This window comes from Bactrocera tryoni, chromosome 1 (assembly GCF_016617805.1).
Source record: "Bactrocera tryoni isolate S06 chromosome 1, CSIRO_BtryS06_freeze2, whole genome shotgun sequence".
Taxonomy (NCBI): domain Eukaryota; kingdom Metazoa; phylum Arthropoda; class Insecta; order Diptera; family Tephritidae; genus Bactrocera; species Bactrocera tryoni.
In genome coordinates this window covers 56,925,452-56,944,843 of record NC_052499.1, presented here as the reverse complement: position 1 = coordinate 56,944,843, position 19,392 = coordinate 56,925,452, and the positions used below count along the sequence as shown (strand labels likewise).

Here is a 19,392-nt window from a genome sequence, read left to right as displayed (position 1 = left end):
ACCGGCAGCGGTTTTCACCCACCGGAAAACACAAATAGTTGGGCAATCAAGAATAAGGTTTCCAATTTGCGCAAGACACTGAGGGCATGTTGGATAAGTGTTTCTTTACCCTGCAATGCCCAGTATAGAGCACCCCAAGGAGTCTACCGGCTAGGCGTCTGCATATCAAGAGTACCTCGATGGCTCTGGACATTGTTATTTTCACATTCCCATTCCACCGCAATGTTGAGTCTAATGTGAGGTCTGAGATTTTGACCTCTTTAAACACCTCTAATTCCCTGCCACCAAGGGAAAGGGACGACGGTTGTTTTTGGCAGCTTGATATTTAACCCTACCCTATTACATGGTGTAATAGACTTAATCCCTTTGCTAGACTTCAGACTCTTTGGACTATGTCGCAGAGAGTGTTGTCAAATTTACCTCGTGCCATTATGACAATGTCATCGGCATACCCCTGGCACTGAATTCCATTGTTTGTGAGCAACTCAAGGAGCTCATCTACTAGTAAGCTCCGTAGTAGGGGGGATAGAACTCCACCCTGTGGGCAGCATTGATAACAACAGAGCCGTCAGCGCAGCCTTTCTAAACCTAGAAAAAAAGGAAGAGGTTGTTCTTTTGGTGAACGAGAGCAAGACAAACTAGCTGGAGACCATGCATAAAGATACCCCGCGTCTACAGAACTACGTCACTGTTAGCAGCTATAAATACGATAAAGTTAAACCTTTCTATATTTCGGAAGCAGCATAAATTCTGTCAATAAATTAAGTTTGGAGATAAAGCACAGAATAATTCTTGCCGGTGGTACTTTGCAATCGACAGGCAATTGAGAAGCAAATCCCTTTCTCGACGATTGGAAATTACGCTCTATATGTCTCTCACTATTATCCTATTATACAGCGCATAAACATGAACGCTGACGACCCGAGATGAGCAAGCACTTGAATTATTCGAAAGAACTGCTCCTCGCAAGATCTTTAGAGATTTTTTCTTTAGCGATGAGTATCGAAGAGGATGGAACCACAAACTGTATGTGCTATACATACGGTGGAATGGATATATATAGTTAAGTCCATAAACATTTAACGAATGCTATGGTTAGGTCATGTCGTTCGCATGGAAGCTGATGCTCCAACGAAAAACTGAAGCAAGTTCGAACACGCATCTAATGGAAGGACCAAGTGCATAGCAATCTGTACAACTGGCGTAACCTCGCAAAGAATAGAGGCAACTAGTGAAATTTCGTGTTCTCGGCCCAGACTGATTCACGGTTGTAGTGCGAAAGAAGAAGAAAATTAATATAGACCAAATTTCTTGAATAACTTGTCAAATAAAAAAGGTTTTCATATTATAGCAGCTATATCCTCCAATGGGTCGATGTCGCCGTTTAAGACTATCGAGCAACTTCTTGGGGGAAAAGGAAATGTGCACAATTTTAAGTCGATATCTCAAACACTGAAAGACTAGTTCGTGTACATACAGACGGACGAACGAAATAGGAATTTGTTTGGAAGTCGTCAGAGATAAGAATAGAATAAGTGAGATTACAACTAAAGATGATATACATATGTACTACCACTTGTGATCTATTTTGCGCTCTCCTCTTAGCACATCACTGCATCTAGTTCGGTCACATTAAATGGGCTTGGCAGCGCGGCTTTCAGCCGTCTATGGCTCCGATGACCGACTTTATCTTCTTGACATTGCGGAGCATATACGTAAGCTATGGTGTCTACACTGCAAGGCCAACATTCTGTCCAGCTGATTCTCATTTTATGCACATGACATAGTTATAGACCTTCCAGAAGTAAATTTGTGTAGTGAAGTCTAGAAGTAGAGAGTCACCTGGTTTCAACTCGTCTCGTCATTCTGCTAATTTATATACAAATATCTAAATCTATCTTTTCAGTTGTAGGTGATACATAAAACCGTTAGGAGTACAAAACTTTTTTATTATACTCTGTGGCAACATGTTGCGAGAGTTTAAAAATATTTTTTTATTTTTTCTGTTTCACAAAATGTGTTTCAACTTATTTCATTTAACATTCAACAATTATGTTTATTGGGTTATCCCACTGGGCGCTTGTATGCAAACATTCGCTATATATGTATATTTGTACGTTCGAGTTTGCATTTGCTGTTAAAGTGTAATGTTTCCACTGTGTGGCTTGTTCCGGCAACTCCAACTATTAACAGCAGAAACTCACCACCACAGCCTCCCAAACCATATAGTTAGAAGAGGGTTGATTTCCTATTTTTTCCATTGTTAAATTCTTTTTATGAGTATATATACATACATACATTATTTTACTGTTGGTTTTAGCATTATTTGTTGTGCATTGTATTTGGTGTGTATTTTCTATGGAAATCTTTAATGAAATTACCATGGAGCAAGTGCCGGTTGGGAAGCACACCGCACAAGGTATATACGTCATATATATATACTATGGGTTTTATGACACAGTGGAACAAAGTTGAAAATATTTAAAAACAAGTAAGAAAGGGCTAAGTTCGAGTGCAACCGAACATTTTATACTCTTGCAACTTGCAGAAATCAAAGCCAGCGAAATATCTTACTATTTAAAACGTCAACCAGAGAATCGGAATCTTATCAATTTTAAATCGATTTAAAAAAAATGTATTACACCAATCGTTACAATTCTTTAAAAACTTTCGAATAGGCTCCTTCTGCGTCGATACAGCACTGCCAGCGCGATTTTCAAACATTGTAGAAGTCACGGAAGGCATTCTCCGAGAACAGACTTGAGAGCCGCCGAGGTGCATGCTGCTTGAATCCCCTCTGTTATCTCAAAATGCTTGCCTTTCATCAGCCTTTTCAGGCAAGGGAACAAAAAAGTCCGAGGGGGTCACATCTAGTCGGTAGGCCGACTGCGGAAGCGTTGGGATGCCGGCCTTGGTTAGGTAGCTGTGCACAAGAAACCCGTTGTGAGCCGGGGCGTTGTCGTGTTGCAACTTCCAATCGACTGCGATGTCTTGTCGTACCCGATTGACCGTTCGTTTGAGTCTCTGGAGCACTTCCACGTAAAACTGGCGTTGACGGTTTGTCCAGGAGCAACATGCCTTTGATGTCAAATAAGACAATGAGCATCGTTTCCACTTTGGATTTGCTCATTCTTCCGGTCTTCTTCAGCGACCTTTTCCTGTCCCTCCAAAAATGAATGATGCCACCGAAACACACCACTTTTCGCTAAAGCAACATCTGGGTAAGCCTGCTTGATTATATCAAACGTCTCTGTCGCAGATTTACCGAGTTTCACACAGAATTTAATCGCGTACCTCTGCTTCAACGGACGCTGCATTTTCGGCTTGCACCACTCACAGAAACACGTCACGTGAAAATGTTTGTGCTGACTCTCCAGGTGCTCGGAGACAACTGACCAGCCGGTTGTTCGTTAGCTAGAAACGCCCTCAACCGAATCCCAGCGGTGCGCGGACGCTCCGAAGTGCAGTCTCTGCGGAAGAAAATCAGTCCTATTACTTTCCCGACAAACCCTGTTACATCACTAATAAGTTTCGGCTGATATTTGGACTGCCAATCGCTTGATTTTTGGACAGTTCCTTTATCATTTTGTTTGCGATTACTATATTGTGGTTTACCTTTCCACCAGTTCGAACGGTTAAAGAGGAACTTGGTACTTTTGAGGCACTTACAAAAAAGCAATTTGCCGTAAACAACCGGTTTTGTGGGTATAAAATTAAAAAAAGTGTTCACCACGATAAGGCTTGGTGCTCCCTGCCTTGGCTGCCTGTTAGCTTTTTCTGTTTTCGAAAGTGAAAAATCAACTTCCATAGGAACGCGCCATGAGCCCATTAAAGCAACACTAGCTGAAAGCATTGAAACCCATCATAGCAGAGGCTTTGAACAAGTGTGTGAAAAATTATATGTTATTAAGCTTTGGAGGAGCTTAACCAAGCTTCGAAGGTGTAATAAAGATTTGTTTTAAAATACGTGGCAACGTTTGTTTTTGTCAGTTCGAGTCAAATTTGGGATATTTATTGAAGATATCGATCTTTCGAAAGGTTAATAGACCTTTTATATTTTTGAACTTCCATCCAATTTTTTTCTGTTCTTAATGTACGTCTGGGTGTTTGGCAATCGATAGAGCGGTAGCAAAAGAATAACTGCGACCTTCAACTTGCTTTGAATTTTTTATCAGATTTTCGAATTCACAATTGATGGAACACCAACTTAAAAATTATTAACGGCTTTAGAATATTTTGAGCATACTCGGCAGTTTTTGACTGCTGAAAATTTAGAACATAAAACCTAAAAATAAACTCGCACACTCAACACCCTGCCTAATCGTAGAATTTATGGCGTGAATATATGAGCGTAGACATTCATTGACATTGGCATATTATGAGGGATTCCCCAAAACGATAAATCTCCAAGGCACTGAAATGGCAGTCAGCCCACAAGCAGCGCCGATACCGACAGCATCCCTTAAATATATACCCTTCAGCCGCAAACACACACACACACACACGAACGAAATACGAAAAACGGATGTAAGTGAAAGGCAAAGGCGCCGAATAACAAAACATACAAACGAAATACAAACAAAATAGCAAACTGACAGCAGCATAAGGACATAAACACTCGTAAACACAGCAGAAGTATTTCGACAGCGCGTTTCACTACACTTCCGAGCAGACAATGCGAATATTCGATAGTCGTTTACTGCGTACATATGTATGCAATTAGAGTGCTTGTGTGTGTGTGTGTATCGTTAAGTGCGCTTCGGTGCGTGCATTTGATGTGCTCGATGGGCTAAAAGCCGGGTGGTTTTAATGACTCAGGTGGGAGGTGGGAGGTGGGTGGCAGGAGGGTTGCTAGGTAAATGGCTTGTGAGCCGGCGTAGCTGCACGAGTGGAGGGGGGCAACAGGGGGTGGCTGTAGGCAATGTTGACAGTGGAAAACCACCTGAAATAACACCAGCACGCGGCACATCAACAATATAAGGAATCGGCGTCGACAGCTGGCGCGCCAAACCATGTGGGGAAACTTTTCGAAAACTTGCGCTCAAATACACGAACGACGCGTGAGCTTACGAACTTTTCGGCACGCACCATTTTTGTGCAGAATTAATACGGTGTTTACATATATACATAGCGGCGAGTAGAGATAGAGAAATGCGCTCGCGAGCATAAATCTCCAGCTGTTGGCTTCGCGTAGCGCTGGCCAGTAACGGGACTTCCAGCAGATGCAAGTTTAACGCGGAGCGAATCGCATGCGCTGCAACGGCTAAGTGGTGAAGCACCAAGCGCTACACCAAAACAGTGAAATAATAAAAGAAATAGTGAAACAACAACAACAAAAATGCTTTTTTAGTTTAACATTGCAGAGAGTTTATGTTGCTTGGTGGGGGTTGCGCGTGGTGGTTGCGCTCTTCAAGCGCTGAGTTGGAACTTCACTTTGGGCACTGGCAGTGAACAGCATCCAGTTGGGAAACGTCTGTAAGCGCAAACAACACACTGACGGACCGCGCGTCCGTTACTTTGTGCTTGCCTCAAACAAATAAACAATTTTTGGATTTTCAATGTGTTTGCTGCTCAAATAAAAATTATAAATATTGCTAAGAAAGTGTGTAGAAAAATCGTTCATCAGTCTTGAGCGCGCTAGCGCTGTGCTGAAGTAGAAAAATCGCGTGCGATATTTACGCTTACAAATATAAATAGATTAAAGCTGAACCTTGCTCGGTATCAAGTTCAAGCAGCACGGCGGCATAGCGGCTGGGCGGCTAATGAATTATCCATGCCGCAGACGAGGCAGCCACGGCGTATGATGCATGTCTGAGGCGGCGCAGTGCGGGCATGAAAAAGTGAATCGTGAAATCGCATGGAAATTAAAAGAAAAATTGCAAGTAAAGTGTAGATAATTCTATTACTAAAATCACTTTAAAAAGTACATAACTCAATATTGCTCACAAGTGATTTATGTGCTGCTTTTCTGCGCTATTAAATACGCGTACTTGCGCTGTTTTGCCTATACGCCCCTAAATGTATGCAACAGCAGCATAAAAGTGAATATATACAGGCAGTGAGTGGCGTTGTTGTTGTAGTAATAGCACAACGGAGTGCCGTGGCAGTGCTTGTTGTGAATATGCTGTTGTTGTAAAGTGCAAAGCTAATGTTTAATTTGTGTGAAGTGAAGTGAAAATATTGCTTATACGCCACCGGGGACCACAGTGCGGCGCGTGGTGGCAAAGAAAGTATTTCTTTCTTCGGTATGTGTGTGTAAAAAAAGTGAAAATCTACAGCTGTAAGAAAGTAGCGCATACAAGTGTTATTGAATTTTCCAAGTCCAGTTAGTCAGCGTCTCGTTGGCAAAAAGCAAAGAAATTGTGGCAATTGCTTTGAAGAAATTATATATATCCTTAACTAGAATGCACAGCACAGACTAAATTTAGCTAACTATTATTCTGTGTATCCACAAAAAATTCCACGGCGATGGTTAAAGGCAAATCGCTGTGTTGCAGTGCGCCTACACGGCGTATACGTGATATTTAACCTATAAAGTAAATGTCAAGATGTTGGTAGCGCTTTGCTTTTGTTAGGGTGTACATAAATTATTGTGCGCTCTATAAATACATACACACTACAGTTTTTTGCCGTACACTTATGTATATGTATATTTATGTATATTAGCGCTTGTTGTTGGGTCTGCTAGCGAATCATTTCCGCCGTTTACGAGTTCCTGTGGCTATTTATTAAAGACCAGCGTTAACTACACTCCAATAAAAACACTCGGTCATTGATAGCTCTAAATTAAAGCAACAAAGGTCATAAGCAAACACATATATGCATACATACGTACATATATTTTGTGGGTATATACATATACGGAAGCAACAAAACGAAAACGTCGCGCCGTGGCGTTTAAGCAAAAAGTAATAAGCGAAATAAATGCAAAACAAATATAAAATGTGCCTTTAAGCCAAATCCAGCAAAAGAAAAATTAAAATAAAATGCAAAAAAATCGAAAAACAAATAAATACAATGCAGCACCATGGCAAACGGCGTTTGTGACAGCAGCAGCAGCGCTGAAAGAAAAGTAAAAATGAGCACACGTGAAAAAGAATACATTGGAAAGCGCACTATTGACATACATACGCCGCGCATTTGTTTGCGCCTGCCTTTCCGCCCGCATCGCCGCATCGCCTTGCTTGTGCGCGCTGCTTTGCGCTGCTTAACTTGACAGCAAAGGCACTTCATGCACTCCACAACGCTTTGACGCTGCTTTAACCGATTTGACTGGCAAGCGTGAAGGCTTTTAAGGAAATACACACACATACAACTCAAATGCAAGAGATATAGAAGGCTTAAAAGAAGCACTAACGCAAAACTGTGTTTTTATAATTTATTTTATAAAATTATTATTTTTTATTTGTCGTATAGTTTAATAAAAATTAATTTATTAACAGCAATTTCCTGTTTTAATACCTGAAAGCGAAATGTTTTTGCTGAAAATTAGCTTTTATTGCTCTAAAGCATTTTCCATTGCTTCTTTGATTTTCTTTTTATTTTCTTAAAAGTTTTCTTCTTTCACTTTTCTAACCATCGTGCTCAGCATTTTATCTGCTTTGCAGCCTGGAATTAGTTTAATTCACTGTGAGCTTAACTGGCGCCTAAAACTGTGCTTTAGCACTCGCTTACACTCCTTCTCTCATTGCTCATTTTTTCTCTCATTTCCCACTGTCTCTCTCTCTCTCACTTTTTCTTCTATTCCTCTCCCTCTCTCTCCCTTTCGTTCTCTACCCTTACATACTTTTCGCCGAAAATCCTCCGGTGGTTTGCGGTTTCGCTTATTCTTTAATTTTATTTCCTATTTGGTAAAAGTCCCGCCATTGGCATTTGCCGCACTAACACTTGCATACACGTATATAGTCCGTTTATATATATTTTTTATTGTATACAAAGGCGCGTGTGGGTAAATGTTTGTGGCAATCATATGTTGAGCGCGCGTGTAAACAAAACAGCAGCGCAAAACGGAATTGCGGCTATCATTCCTAATAATAATAACAGAAATAAAATGTCGTAATCAAAATAAATAGCTTCTGTTTGCCGACATACAGACAGTCTTATGTATACGATTGCACGCATTTCCGGCAACAAGCGCAGTAATCGTATTTGGTCTCTTAATGGAATGCTCATTAATCAATATAAAAGTAAAGTACTACTATTGTTTATTGGATTAGGTAAGAGAGTTTATTTTTTTTTATCCAAATTATTTCTTCTTCAAGCTCGATAATAGCTTTTTCCAAGATCCGCAATTTCTGTGTTAAATACCTCTCAGTTAAATGCCGAAATTCACATTATCAGCTAAGGTGCTAAACTAGCTCCAATCGACCGCGAATAAATTTCCTTTCACTATTCTGTCGTGAAATGTAGTGCTCACTAAACTAGGCTTTTCTCAAAGTAAAAGGATTTTTCATTTTTCAAGATAGTGATTTCAAGCAATTCCCGAAAAACTCGATAAATTTAGCATATTAAACAAAGTATTCGCCGGCTCTACGAAATTTGAATGGACCCGACATCTATATAACAACTGCGCACTATTATCCAAAAATAGTGCAACTACAAAAACGGTAAAACGGGTTAACGGCAGATTTTAAGCGATTTTGCCAATTTTTGAATGAAATTATGACGCATACCAAATATGCCGGTTTTATTTTAACTCCTCTTTTAATCTTGAGTTTTCTATTCAAAAGTCACAAATACTTGTAACTAATTTAGACATCGTCCAAAGTCCGGCAAAAGTCGTCTGTCCTTTCAAATTATTATCCTCTTCTAAAAATAAGACGAAAGTGATGATTTCATCATTGAATATATGTACATACATGTTCCGAATGTGAGACGTAAGGAAACATATTGCTTGGTTACACCCATTTTTGAGAAGAGATTATGAAGAGAATGAGATCATGAGTACTATGTGTGCTAAGTTTTAGTGCGAGAATTTTAATGATTCTTAAGCTCTGTACTACTGTAAAGTCAAATGTGTAGATGAGGTTAATGGGCTGCATTAGGAGAGCATCGAGAGAATATTTTGTATTATATATCAGAAATAAAGCCTGTTAAAAGAAGTGACCACATCCACGTTCTATCGTAAAATGTTCAGGGAACTTTATTTATACTGCATTATAAAGGGTGATCCATTTCGAAACTCTCCACTTAAAAAAATACAAAAACTTCAAATTTAATGGGCAATTTTTATTATTATTCGAAAAAATAATTTTTGAAGCTTATCTCTTTCAAATGTTGGCCTCGGCTACGTCTCAGATGGTCCATCCCTTGAGTCCAAATTTCGATCACTTGTTCGAGAATTTTGACTGGTTACTGACGAATGACATGTGTGATATTTTGAATCCAACTTTACATATCCCCACAAGAAAAGTCTTATCGTGTGATATCATACGATCTTCGTGGTAAAACGACGTGTCCAAAACGTGAAATTATCTGCTCAAGTTTCAAGTCAAGTTTTCTTTCGATAAATCCATTGATTAATGCGATGAGTGAAAAGTGGCGCCGTTTTGTTGAAAGCAAATGTCGCCGAAATCTCGAGATGATAAAATAGTCGGTTATCATTGCGCGATAACGTTCTCCATTGATGGTTACGTTCTCACTGACATCATTTTTTGAAGAAATATCGAGCGATGATTCCACCGGCTCACAAACCACACCTAACCGTTGTGTTTTCAGGCTGAAAGCAGCTCTTGAATCTCTTCAGATTGCTCTTCGTCCCAAATGCGGAAATTTTTCTTGAGGAATGGGCCTCGTCGCTGAACGAAATTTTGCATGAAAACGTCGGATCTTCTTGGAAGTTTTCAAGAACTTGGGAAGGTCGAGCGGCTTTATTTCTTGCATAAGCTGTTTGTACGCTTTCAATTTAAGGTCTCGACGTAAAATGCGCCAAGTCGTACCATACGTCACTCGAATTTGCTGCGAACGGCGCCGAATCAACTCTCAACGGTCTTTGTGTATATTCTCAGCTACGGCTGCACTTCACTGAGTGCTAGATGTGGTCGGTCTCGGACTCGGTCAAATATTATTCAATAATGAATGCAGGGTCTTACGATGGGTGATAGTGTTGCGAATAGTACGCTCAGTAGACCGATTATATTGACCATAAGTTGAGCGAAGAGCGCTTAACACATTCTTTACGCTGAACGATTTGTAAACGTTTTTCTGGCGTAAGTCTTTTCTTGATGAAATGCCAAACAATACTGAACAAAAATAACATGACCGCTTGACACGACTCCATTTCTGAAGCGGATGGTTACTGTTGATTAAAAGTGGGTGACTTAGGACAATTCATCTACCTTGAGCTGTTCCCCTAAAGCCAAACTTTTAACATGAATGTGTACTCGCAACCGTTTAGAAGAAGCAATCGCCCAGAAGTGGCTAGCTTTGCACAATAGGAGGAGATTTGTGTTCCATCAGGACGACACAAGGCCACACATATTGATAAGGACTCACCAGAAGCTCTGGTAACTTGGTGATTGATGCTTATAAGTATATACACCTTACAGTTTGGACGTGGCACAAAGTGATTGGCGCCGGTGAAAAAATTTCTTTTTACTAGAACTCAACATATGTTCTATATCTTTTTGGAATAGCGCTAGATATTACAAGTATAGTTATACTTAATTCTATTTGGTCAAAACAATAGTTTGAGCTTCTATTGAATGAAATAGAGCAAGTAATTCGTAGTAAAAAAGATGATCAAACTGATCAAATGAGATAGAAAGCTATACGAGTATTATAGGTTAAGATCCCAAGCATTGTCTTCGATTCATCATTGCTCTGTTCGCTATCATAGTGCACTCCTTTTTTGTCAAAAGATGTCTTCAATTCGCACCAAGGTAATATTCGAATACCTCATGAAAGGGTACTGTTTGTTCGATTCGCTACTCTCTAACGCTTGCAAATTTAAGAACACCTTAAATAAAATAAAAAACTTCGAATGGTTATTTTTAATGTAGTTTTTAAAGTAGGACCCGCACAAGTTAAATTAGTGATGGTTCTTTTAAATCTTATATCACAGTTGTTCGGCAAATATTCAACCAGAGTTAGAGCTTTTATTCACTAATTCAATGCGACATTGAAAACATGCTAAAGCAAAAACTTTCAAAGAGTGAAAGACCAAAAATATCGAAAAGTTGTGAATAAGGGTAGGTAGTGGGGCATACCTCAGCGATGCTGTCGGCTGGCGGCCTCACGTTTACATGATTACTAGACAGCTTTACAAAAACACAAACAACAGCAAGCACACGGCGGTAGCGAAACCGGCAAAAGTACATTGATAAGAACGATTAAGGTGATGGGGATGGAAGTTATAGCTTGCTATGCATGAAAAGGTCTATGAGGGTGGCTGGCAGCTGAGCTACGTGGAGATGGTGGTGGATTCTGTGCTGAGTGTTTCAAGTAGTAACTGCATTTGCGCCAAAAGTTTTTGTACATGAGTGTGTGTGTGTGTATTTTCGGCTGTCTGCCCGTCTGGCCGTAGTCTTCTTGAAATTGTCTGCCTGCTCTTTTGAGCCGGCCACCTACACAGCGTGTCCTTTGTGTTGCTGACTCTTCGCATTTTGCATTTATTACATTTATACCATTTACAAGAGACGACAAAGATTGCGCGATTGTCGACGCAACGGAACAAGGAGACGGCGAAGTTTTCGAACGCATTAAGCGGAAGGCCGTAGGCGATAAACTACCCCAAAATAAAAGCAGACTTTTATGTTTTCTACGCTGCTGGTGGCGACGACATGCCTGTGTTGAATTTGAAATTCAACCTTTTTGGAATTTCCATTTTTTATTTATTTTTATGTTTTCAATTTTTATTTATTTTTTTTTTTTTTTGGGTCACTGCAGGTGTACTTGTTGGCAAGGACATGCAGAAAGGATGCCCACGAAAATCAGTATTCGGCGATGTGTGTACTTTCAGTTGAATAAAATATGAGCTGGATTAAGTGGGATGCAGCCGGCGTTCATAATGATTACCGAGATTTCTATGCCGTGAAGTGTTTTGTTGACTTGAGCTTGTTTACATTTTGCCGGCAGACGCGACTAACTGGGCAGCACTTCAAAGTGAATTTGAATACGAAAAAATAGTGTATTCAAAATCAGTGAATTTGCTTTTGCAAACTTTGTTTCAAACGGTTTATATTTGCTTATTTTTCAAGTCTACTAACTAACGGTATAATTAGTTTAACTTTAGGAAAAGTACACTAAACTAAATAAATGTAAAATTTGCCATCCAAATCACTACGAAAAAACAAAAAAAAAACAAAATTCACCGCTTAAAAATTAAGTGGCTTAAATTGCTTTATTTGAAAATATTCTGTCAAAGAGCTTAAGTGCAAAAAGTGTTCGCGCATGTGAGTGATTTCCGTATTGAACGTCGAGCGAACGAATTCGCGTCCACGTCGTTTTCTCTTTCGTTCTACGTGTCTTAAGTAAAACGCAAAAATTCGTACGTATTGGCAGGAAGACAAAGGTCAGCGGGCCCCGTTAAGATATCGTTCGTTGGCGGCGGTCAGAGAGGTTCGAAAGTTTGGCGACGCGAACGCATCGAAATGACAAATGATCCGGATTTAGATGACTGTGCCTTTCTATCAGGTATAAAAATATCTTTACATATAATTAATGAGAAAATATTACATTTGGATGAAACAATATTATCGATTATTATGTTGAGGAAAGATTCGTGTAGCCTGTTTGTCAAGCGTCTTTTATGGATGTTTTTGATAGTCTCTCATTTGTTACAATATACATACTTCTCAAAGGTACAAGATCTGATAATTTTATTTCGGTTTGAGCTTTTATCGATAAATCGATTCTTTCGAAGTAATACAGGGCAGAAGTCCAGGCGCTGAACCCAATTTTCGACGGTTTTCAAGCATAAGTCGGCCGACACTGCTGCAATTTCACATTCGATATTCATATGAAGTTTTTCAATCGCAGTTGACTGTTGCATAGACCATAGACTTGACGTAGCGCCACAGGAAATAGTCTAACGGCGTCAAATCGCAGGACCCAGACGGTCAATTGACTGGGCCATTTCGTGAGTTAACACGTTCACCAAACTTGGTTTTCAATAAATCGACTTTGACATTCGCTGTGTGGCTTGTGGTGCCGTTCTGTTGAAACCACACATTGTTCAAGTCCATATCACCCACTTCAGGCCAAAACACTGAGTTATCATTGAGCGGTACCGATTCCTATTCACATTAACGTGCTGGTCTTGATCATCACGGCAGAAATACGGTCCCATGACGCCGCCGGCCCATAAACCGCATCAAAATGTATTTTTTGCGGGATGCAATGCTGATTCATGGGGTACTACGTGTGGATTGCTGCCTAAGCAATTACGCATATTTCGCTTATTGACGACGCCATTCAGCCAGAAATAAGCCTCATCGCTGAAGATGATTTTTCGATGAAAATACGAATCATTTTCAAATTGTTGCTCAGCCCACTTCACGAACATACGGCGATTTGTGGTCAAGCGGTTTCAGTTCTTGCGTCAATTTGATATTGTATAATGTAGGCCAAGATCTTTTTGCAAAATTCGTCACAACGACGTCACAGAGATGCCCAACGCTTGAGAACGACGTGTGAGAGTGTGGGTCTTCCTCAATTGTTGCGCTAGCGGCAATAATATTCTCGACACTACTGGCATTTCTTTGTCTCACGAGCACGAGAACAATTTGTACTAAGCCTGTGGATTTCCACTAAACGCTCAATTGTTGATCTGACAGGACGATTATGACGACCCATAAATTGGACATAGCGCTCTTAAAGTTGATGCCACTGACTCCAAATTTCGGTATTAAGTTTTAATAATTTCGACTCGTTGTTGGATCGTATATCTTTCCATGATGAAATGGCAAACCTTACTGAAGAGAAATGTCAAAAAAGAGCTGGAAAAAATATGGCGTCGTTTGCTGTCCCTATTGTTCAACTTTGGTAGCGTTCCCATGAAAAAACCTTTTATAACACTATATCGATATCGATTAGCTTTAAGGGGGGAGCCTGCTTTAGAAGCTTCAAAAAATCGATTTTTTTTGCTTAAATCTTTTTAAAAATTTTCTAAGAATATGTCCGCAAAGTTATAGATGGGAATTCGAAATATTGTCGAAGCAAGAAGGGAAATAGTGACCGAGCGTATAGCAGATATATGAGCGCTTGGGCAGAAAGCAAAAAATTTAACGGGCGATATCTCGATTTTTCATTTTTACAATTTTTCTTAATTGGCGGGCATGACAGAAAAAATACTAAACGTCGTATGGAATGGAATTGGCGCAAAGTTTATTTGCTTAAATTACCTTCTATTTAAACTAAAAAAAAGCTAAGACAAGTCAAGTTTGAACATATTTTTAAACAACATAAAGTAAAATTTTTTTTTGGTCAAAAACCACTTTTTTTCAATTCTCAAAAAAATTATAGAATTTTACACGTTTTTTGGAATTTTTTAGTTTAACAAGAAGATAAGTTATTAACAAATATGAATCTGTGCGGATTTTTTGTTTCCTGCCCGCCGTCCGACACATGCGATCCGAGGTGCGTCGAGCAATTGCTTCCCAAAGGCAGAATATCAAAGATTTCGTATCCAAAAAATATTCGATTGATGTTTAAATACATAACTATTAACTCTTGAAATTTCGCTTTAATCAATTATTTCTTTCCTTTCCAAACACATTCTCAAAAAATACTAACCAAATAATTAAAGTAAAAATAATGGCAGCACTTTATCAAAACTATTTACTACCCACGACTAACCGAAATAAACTTTTGCGCCGTAACTGTCTGTTTTTAACTGTTGAGTTCTTGTTGTGGTTGTTGGTAGGTTTGAGTGCGTTCCCCAGTGCTTGCCGCGCCATGCCTCTTCGGTTTGTTTAACTGACTACACTTAACTCACTTGACTCGGGCTTTTGCACAATGAAGAATATAATAAAAGGTTGAAAAACAAAAACAAAAACACAAACAGAATGGGAATAAAAACGAATAAAGTTTTTAATTAAATTTACAGGTGGCGAATCGAGTGGTCGACAGACGCGTCAGGGAGTCGCTGTTTGCTCACAGAGGCGCGCGCTACTGGTTGCTGGCATCGTGTTGGGCTCGCTGCTGCTCACCGCGCTGATAATTGCCTACGCTGGACCACAAAATGGTAGGTTGAAAACCGACTTGCATGCATGTGTGTGTGTGTGTAATTGAGTGATTCAGTGCGGGTATCTAATACGAGTGTCTGGTATTTGAAATATTTGTGGCTATGCGTACATACAGACATACATATTTTCGCACACAATTACTTTAATTTTTCGAATATATACATTAATATACATACGTATGCATATCAATATACGGCAGCATATGCAAATGAAATATTTAACAAATTTATGGCAGCATATAGCACCCCTGCAGGAAAATCATTGAACGAACACATAAATTTATTTTGTTCATTTTTACCTCATGCGTGTTCCAGATACCTTGATTTAATTTAATTATACCACCTTGCAGTGTATTTTGTTTTGTTTTTAAAGTCTTTCAAGTGCAAAGGTTGACCCTGCCAAAATGCAAAATTTAGAAAAGCGAGTTTTGCCTCAGACATTTTCATGACGGAATTGTAGCTCATATGATTATCATCTCATAAAGATTATTTTAATGAAAAAACAAAAAAAAAATTCTTCAAAAATTATTTTAAAAGGATGGAATCCTTAGGCGTGTATTTAGAACCGACTGATCTTTTCAACCTTGTCATGACTTTACTCGTATAGTCAACTGAAAATGTTTTTCTGCGTCTATTACATTTGATTAGTTAGGAATTTCTAGTATTTCTCTTCTGACTAAAAAATACGAACGTAATAAACTTAAAAATTATTTTATGTTTGAGGGCAATAAGCAGATATCTTCATTTAGATTTATATTTATATACTCAAAACAAGGTTTATTATATGTATATACGCGACCTAGTCACTCAGTGATGGCGCACGCCGACGATATCGATATCTTTGGCCATAGAAACCGCGCTGTTAGTTCTACTTTCTCCAGAGTGGATAAGGAAGCGAAGCCAATGGGTCTGGTTGTGAATGAGGACAAGACGAAATATCTCCTGTCATCAAAGAAACAATCGTCGCACTCGCGATTTGGCTCCCATCATACTGTTGACTGTCATAATTTCGTCTATCTTGGAACCAGCAACAACACCAAAAACAACATCAGTAACGAAATCCAACGCAGAATAATCCTGCAAACAGGTTCTACTTCGGAGAAGAGGAAGACCTTCATTCCGGTGAAGAGATCGGGAGGTATCTCGAATTGACGCCAAATAGCGAAAACAGAAACGACTGGCGAGCTGTTGTTTACACCGTTACACCAGAGAAGAAAAATTCGTTTTAACTACTACATATAGAGTACGATATAGCTGCATACTAACTGAACCATCAAAATCAAGTCCTTGTATTAAAAACATTTTCATTTTACAAAATACCTTCACGAAATTTGGCATATGTTATATATGTATATTGACAATCTCCGTACAAATTGTTTATATCGGCATATAGCTGACATATAAACTGAACAATCAAAAACGATAAAGATCTTCATAAAAGAAGCTTGGCCAGCGCTTGGCTACCATCGGTTCTCCGTCATAAAATCCTTTTCCCCAAGAACCATCGAAAGTTTGTTGCCCTTAGTAAGGCCAGCCTCTCCCTAGTTGTGATGGTTCTAGCGGATCATCGGCTTTCACGTTGTTGAGGAACTTATCGGATGCCATTTGTAGATGCTGTATTGGAGAAAAGAACAGAATAACATGGAAACATCTCATTACTTTCTTCTTGATTTTCCCGCGTTTCGGGTTAAACGCTCAGGAGCTCACATTTTCAGATATCCCGCTGAACTGTTGACAATTGTAATTTAACGCCTAAGCAAATTACTTGGTCAAAGGGCGCTTTGCCGACTTTTAAGATTGCAAATAAAGTCATTCGTGCTTTTCCAAGAAAAAACAGACAACCGTTTGCTTGGAAGTGCTTCGTGCGCAAACAACATTTATTGGATGCGACTCATCTTGAAACACCCATTCAGTCGTCTACTGTTTACTTTCTGGTTTATATGCTTAAATTCTCGATTTATCATACTATATGTCACGATTTCATAGATGTGTTTCGAAGTACGGCTGTTATATTTTTTAACCCTTCGCTCGACCAATCGCTACGCTTCAGCGAATGACAAATTATGTGCGATCAACTTGAATAAATATTTTTTTCAATCAAATGTCTATAAAATTTTTGTACAAATGCTGGTCCCATTAATGCCCATAGTTGTCTCAATTTCACAATAGGTCATATGACGATCTTGTAATATCAGTTTCCAACAAATAGTTTCCGGAACACCAACTGATTTTCGACGACCTTCCCGAGATTCGTCTTGAACCATCTCGATTGAGTTCACCATATCATCGATAAACATTGGTGGTAAACAGTGGTCCTCGATGGAGCTTTATCGCCGGAAATTGAATTAAGTTCATCAATGCACTCTTGATAAGTTAATCCACGTCGAAAATTATAAAAAATAATCGCACGAAAATGTTCGCGATTCCATTCCATTTTTTCGAGAAGAATATTTTAATTTGGTTGTTGGAGCTTTTGTGGTTTAGGACCACTCCACATTTCCAAAAAAGTTTACCCACAGGTTCCCCATGCTACTGCGATCCCCTGTGCCAAATCTATATCTTATTTTAGTGCTTATAGGTTTTCGGTTAATGGCGTTTTGTGGGCGTGGCAGTGGTCCATTTACGTCCATCTACGAACTCGTACATATTTTTTCTAAGATATTCGCATACCAAACTGATATCAGTTTTTATTCAAATTACTGTTTGCACGGCCGGATGGACGGAAAGACAGGCTTCCCGATTTCAACTCGTCTCGTCATCACGATAGACTATAAAAATGTTGTAAAGTCGATCTTGATACAAATGTTCTACTAAAAGTACGTACTACTATCAACTTGCTCTCACTGCAATTTAAATTAAAGAATTTATAAAAGCTTATTGATCTGACATTGAACGGAAACTAGCAAAGTCTATTAATTCTTCGTAAGTGAGATACAAAGTAACCGCAACGGAACCGCTAAAAAGCCTTGACTAATGCATTATCAATTAACGGTTATCTTCGCGCGCATCCAAGCGTAGTTTGATATACCACATACTAACACATATATGTTCTTTGTGCGCTTATATAAACCTACAATCGAACACATTGTAAAAAGTCCTTTGTGTCGCTCAAATGCACCGTGTTGCCATGAGGTTAACCTTGTTAAGCCACCATTGCCGCCCACGAGGGAGATATCGACGTACCGTATACAAATTAATAACACAGTACATACGAATAGGTGGGTGAGTGTTTGTAAAAGGGCTGGCTGGGACATCAACTCAATTAAACCAGCTACGCACCGTGAGGGACAAAAGGCAGGAGATGAAAGTAATTATTGCAACATCGAAAAAAGTAAAACGCTAGTAGCAACAAGCTACATGGCAGTATAGATGAAAAGAAAACGTAAGAAAAAATAAATAAAACACGCTTAATTTATGCAAAGCGTAAACATCAGGTTATCATTGCATATTTAATGGCCTTTAATGCGAGGAAGTAAATTGAATTGACAAGCGAGTAGTAGAAAGAGCCACAAGTGCCTTTGACTGTAGTGCATAATGTTTAAAGAAGGGTGTGTTCGCATAAGATACATGAAAAATGCGGTGTTATTAAGTCCATGACATTATATGGACCTGGGACAAAATCAATTATTTGTTATTTGCAACTTGTAAAACGGCGGTGGATACGAGGCATGGAGAACATACTAAATTGAAAAACAGCACTCGAAGGATTTCCAAATATATTTATGTAATATTTATAATTTTTGTTGCCCAACCACTACTGCTTCACACCGCTGGCATGCGCCAGAAACAGGAAACTTAAAAACTTTATATAGAGAAAACGTGAACTCGAATTTCTTAGTCAAGATTAACTAAAGTTCCATTACCGCTTAGTCCTACTTTCCGCAAGTACCAACGAAGCAAACAAAGAGAACAATTTTGGAACTGCTGTGGCCAAAAAATAGCAGGACTTTTTAAATTAAATTTCGTCGAAATATTTTTTTTTTAGGTTTGTACGACTGTGTCAAATGTCACATCAAAATAATCATTAGACTTTAGTATACGCTTGTCTTTCGAAAGTACATAAAGTGTATTCGGCAATTTTTACGTTGAGTCGTTGATTCAACAAAGAAGTTCAAGATCAAACATGCTTTCCAACTACTATGACCTCATGAAACATATTATTACAGGCGATGAGTCTTGGACCTATGCTTATGACCCGGGATCAGCCG

General features: G+C 39.1%; 1 protein-coding gene across 5 annotated transcripts in view; it reads left to right on the top strand.

Moving 5' to 3' along the window:
* The window catches only part of LOC120766451 (endoplasmic reticulum aminopeptidase 2), a 67,640-nt gene that overhangs the window by 34,252 nt on the left and 13,996 nt on the right, over positions 1-19,392 (top strand). For 4 of the 5 annotated variants that reach the window (XM_040091969.1, XM_040091968.1, XM_040091971.1 and 1 more), the window contains one exon: positions 15,047-15,184. In XM_040091969.1, coding sequence (XP_039947903.1) covers positions 15,047-15,184 — 138 coding nt within the window. Of the gene's footprint in view, positions 1-12,382; positions 12,634-15,046; positions 15,185-19,392 lie in introns of those variants that run through there. The other variant, XM_040091972.1, reaches the window with a different exon arrangement.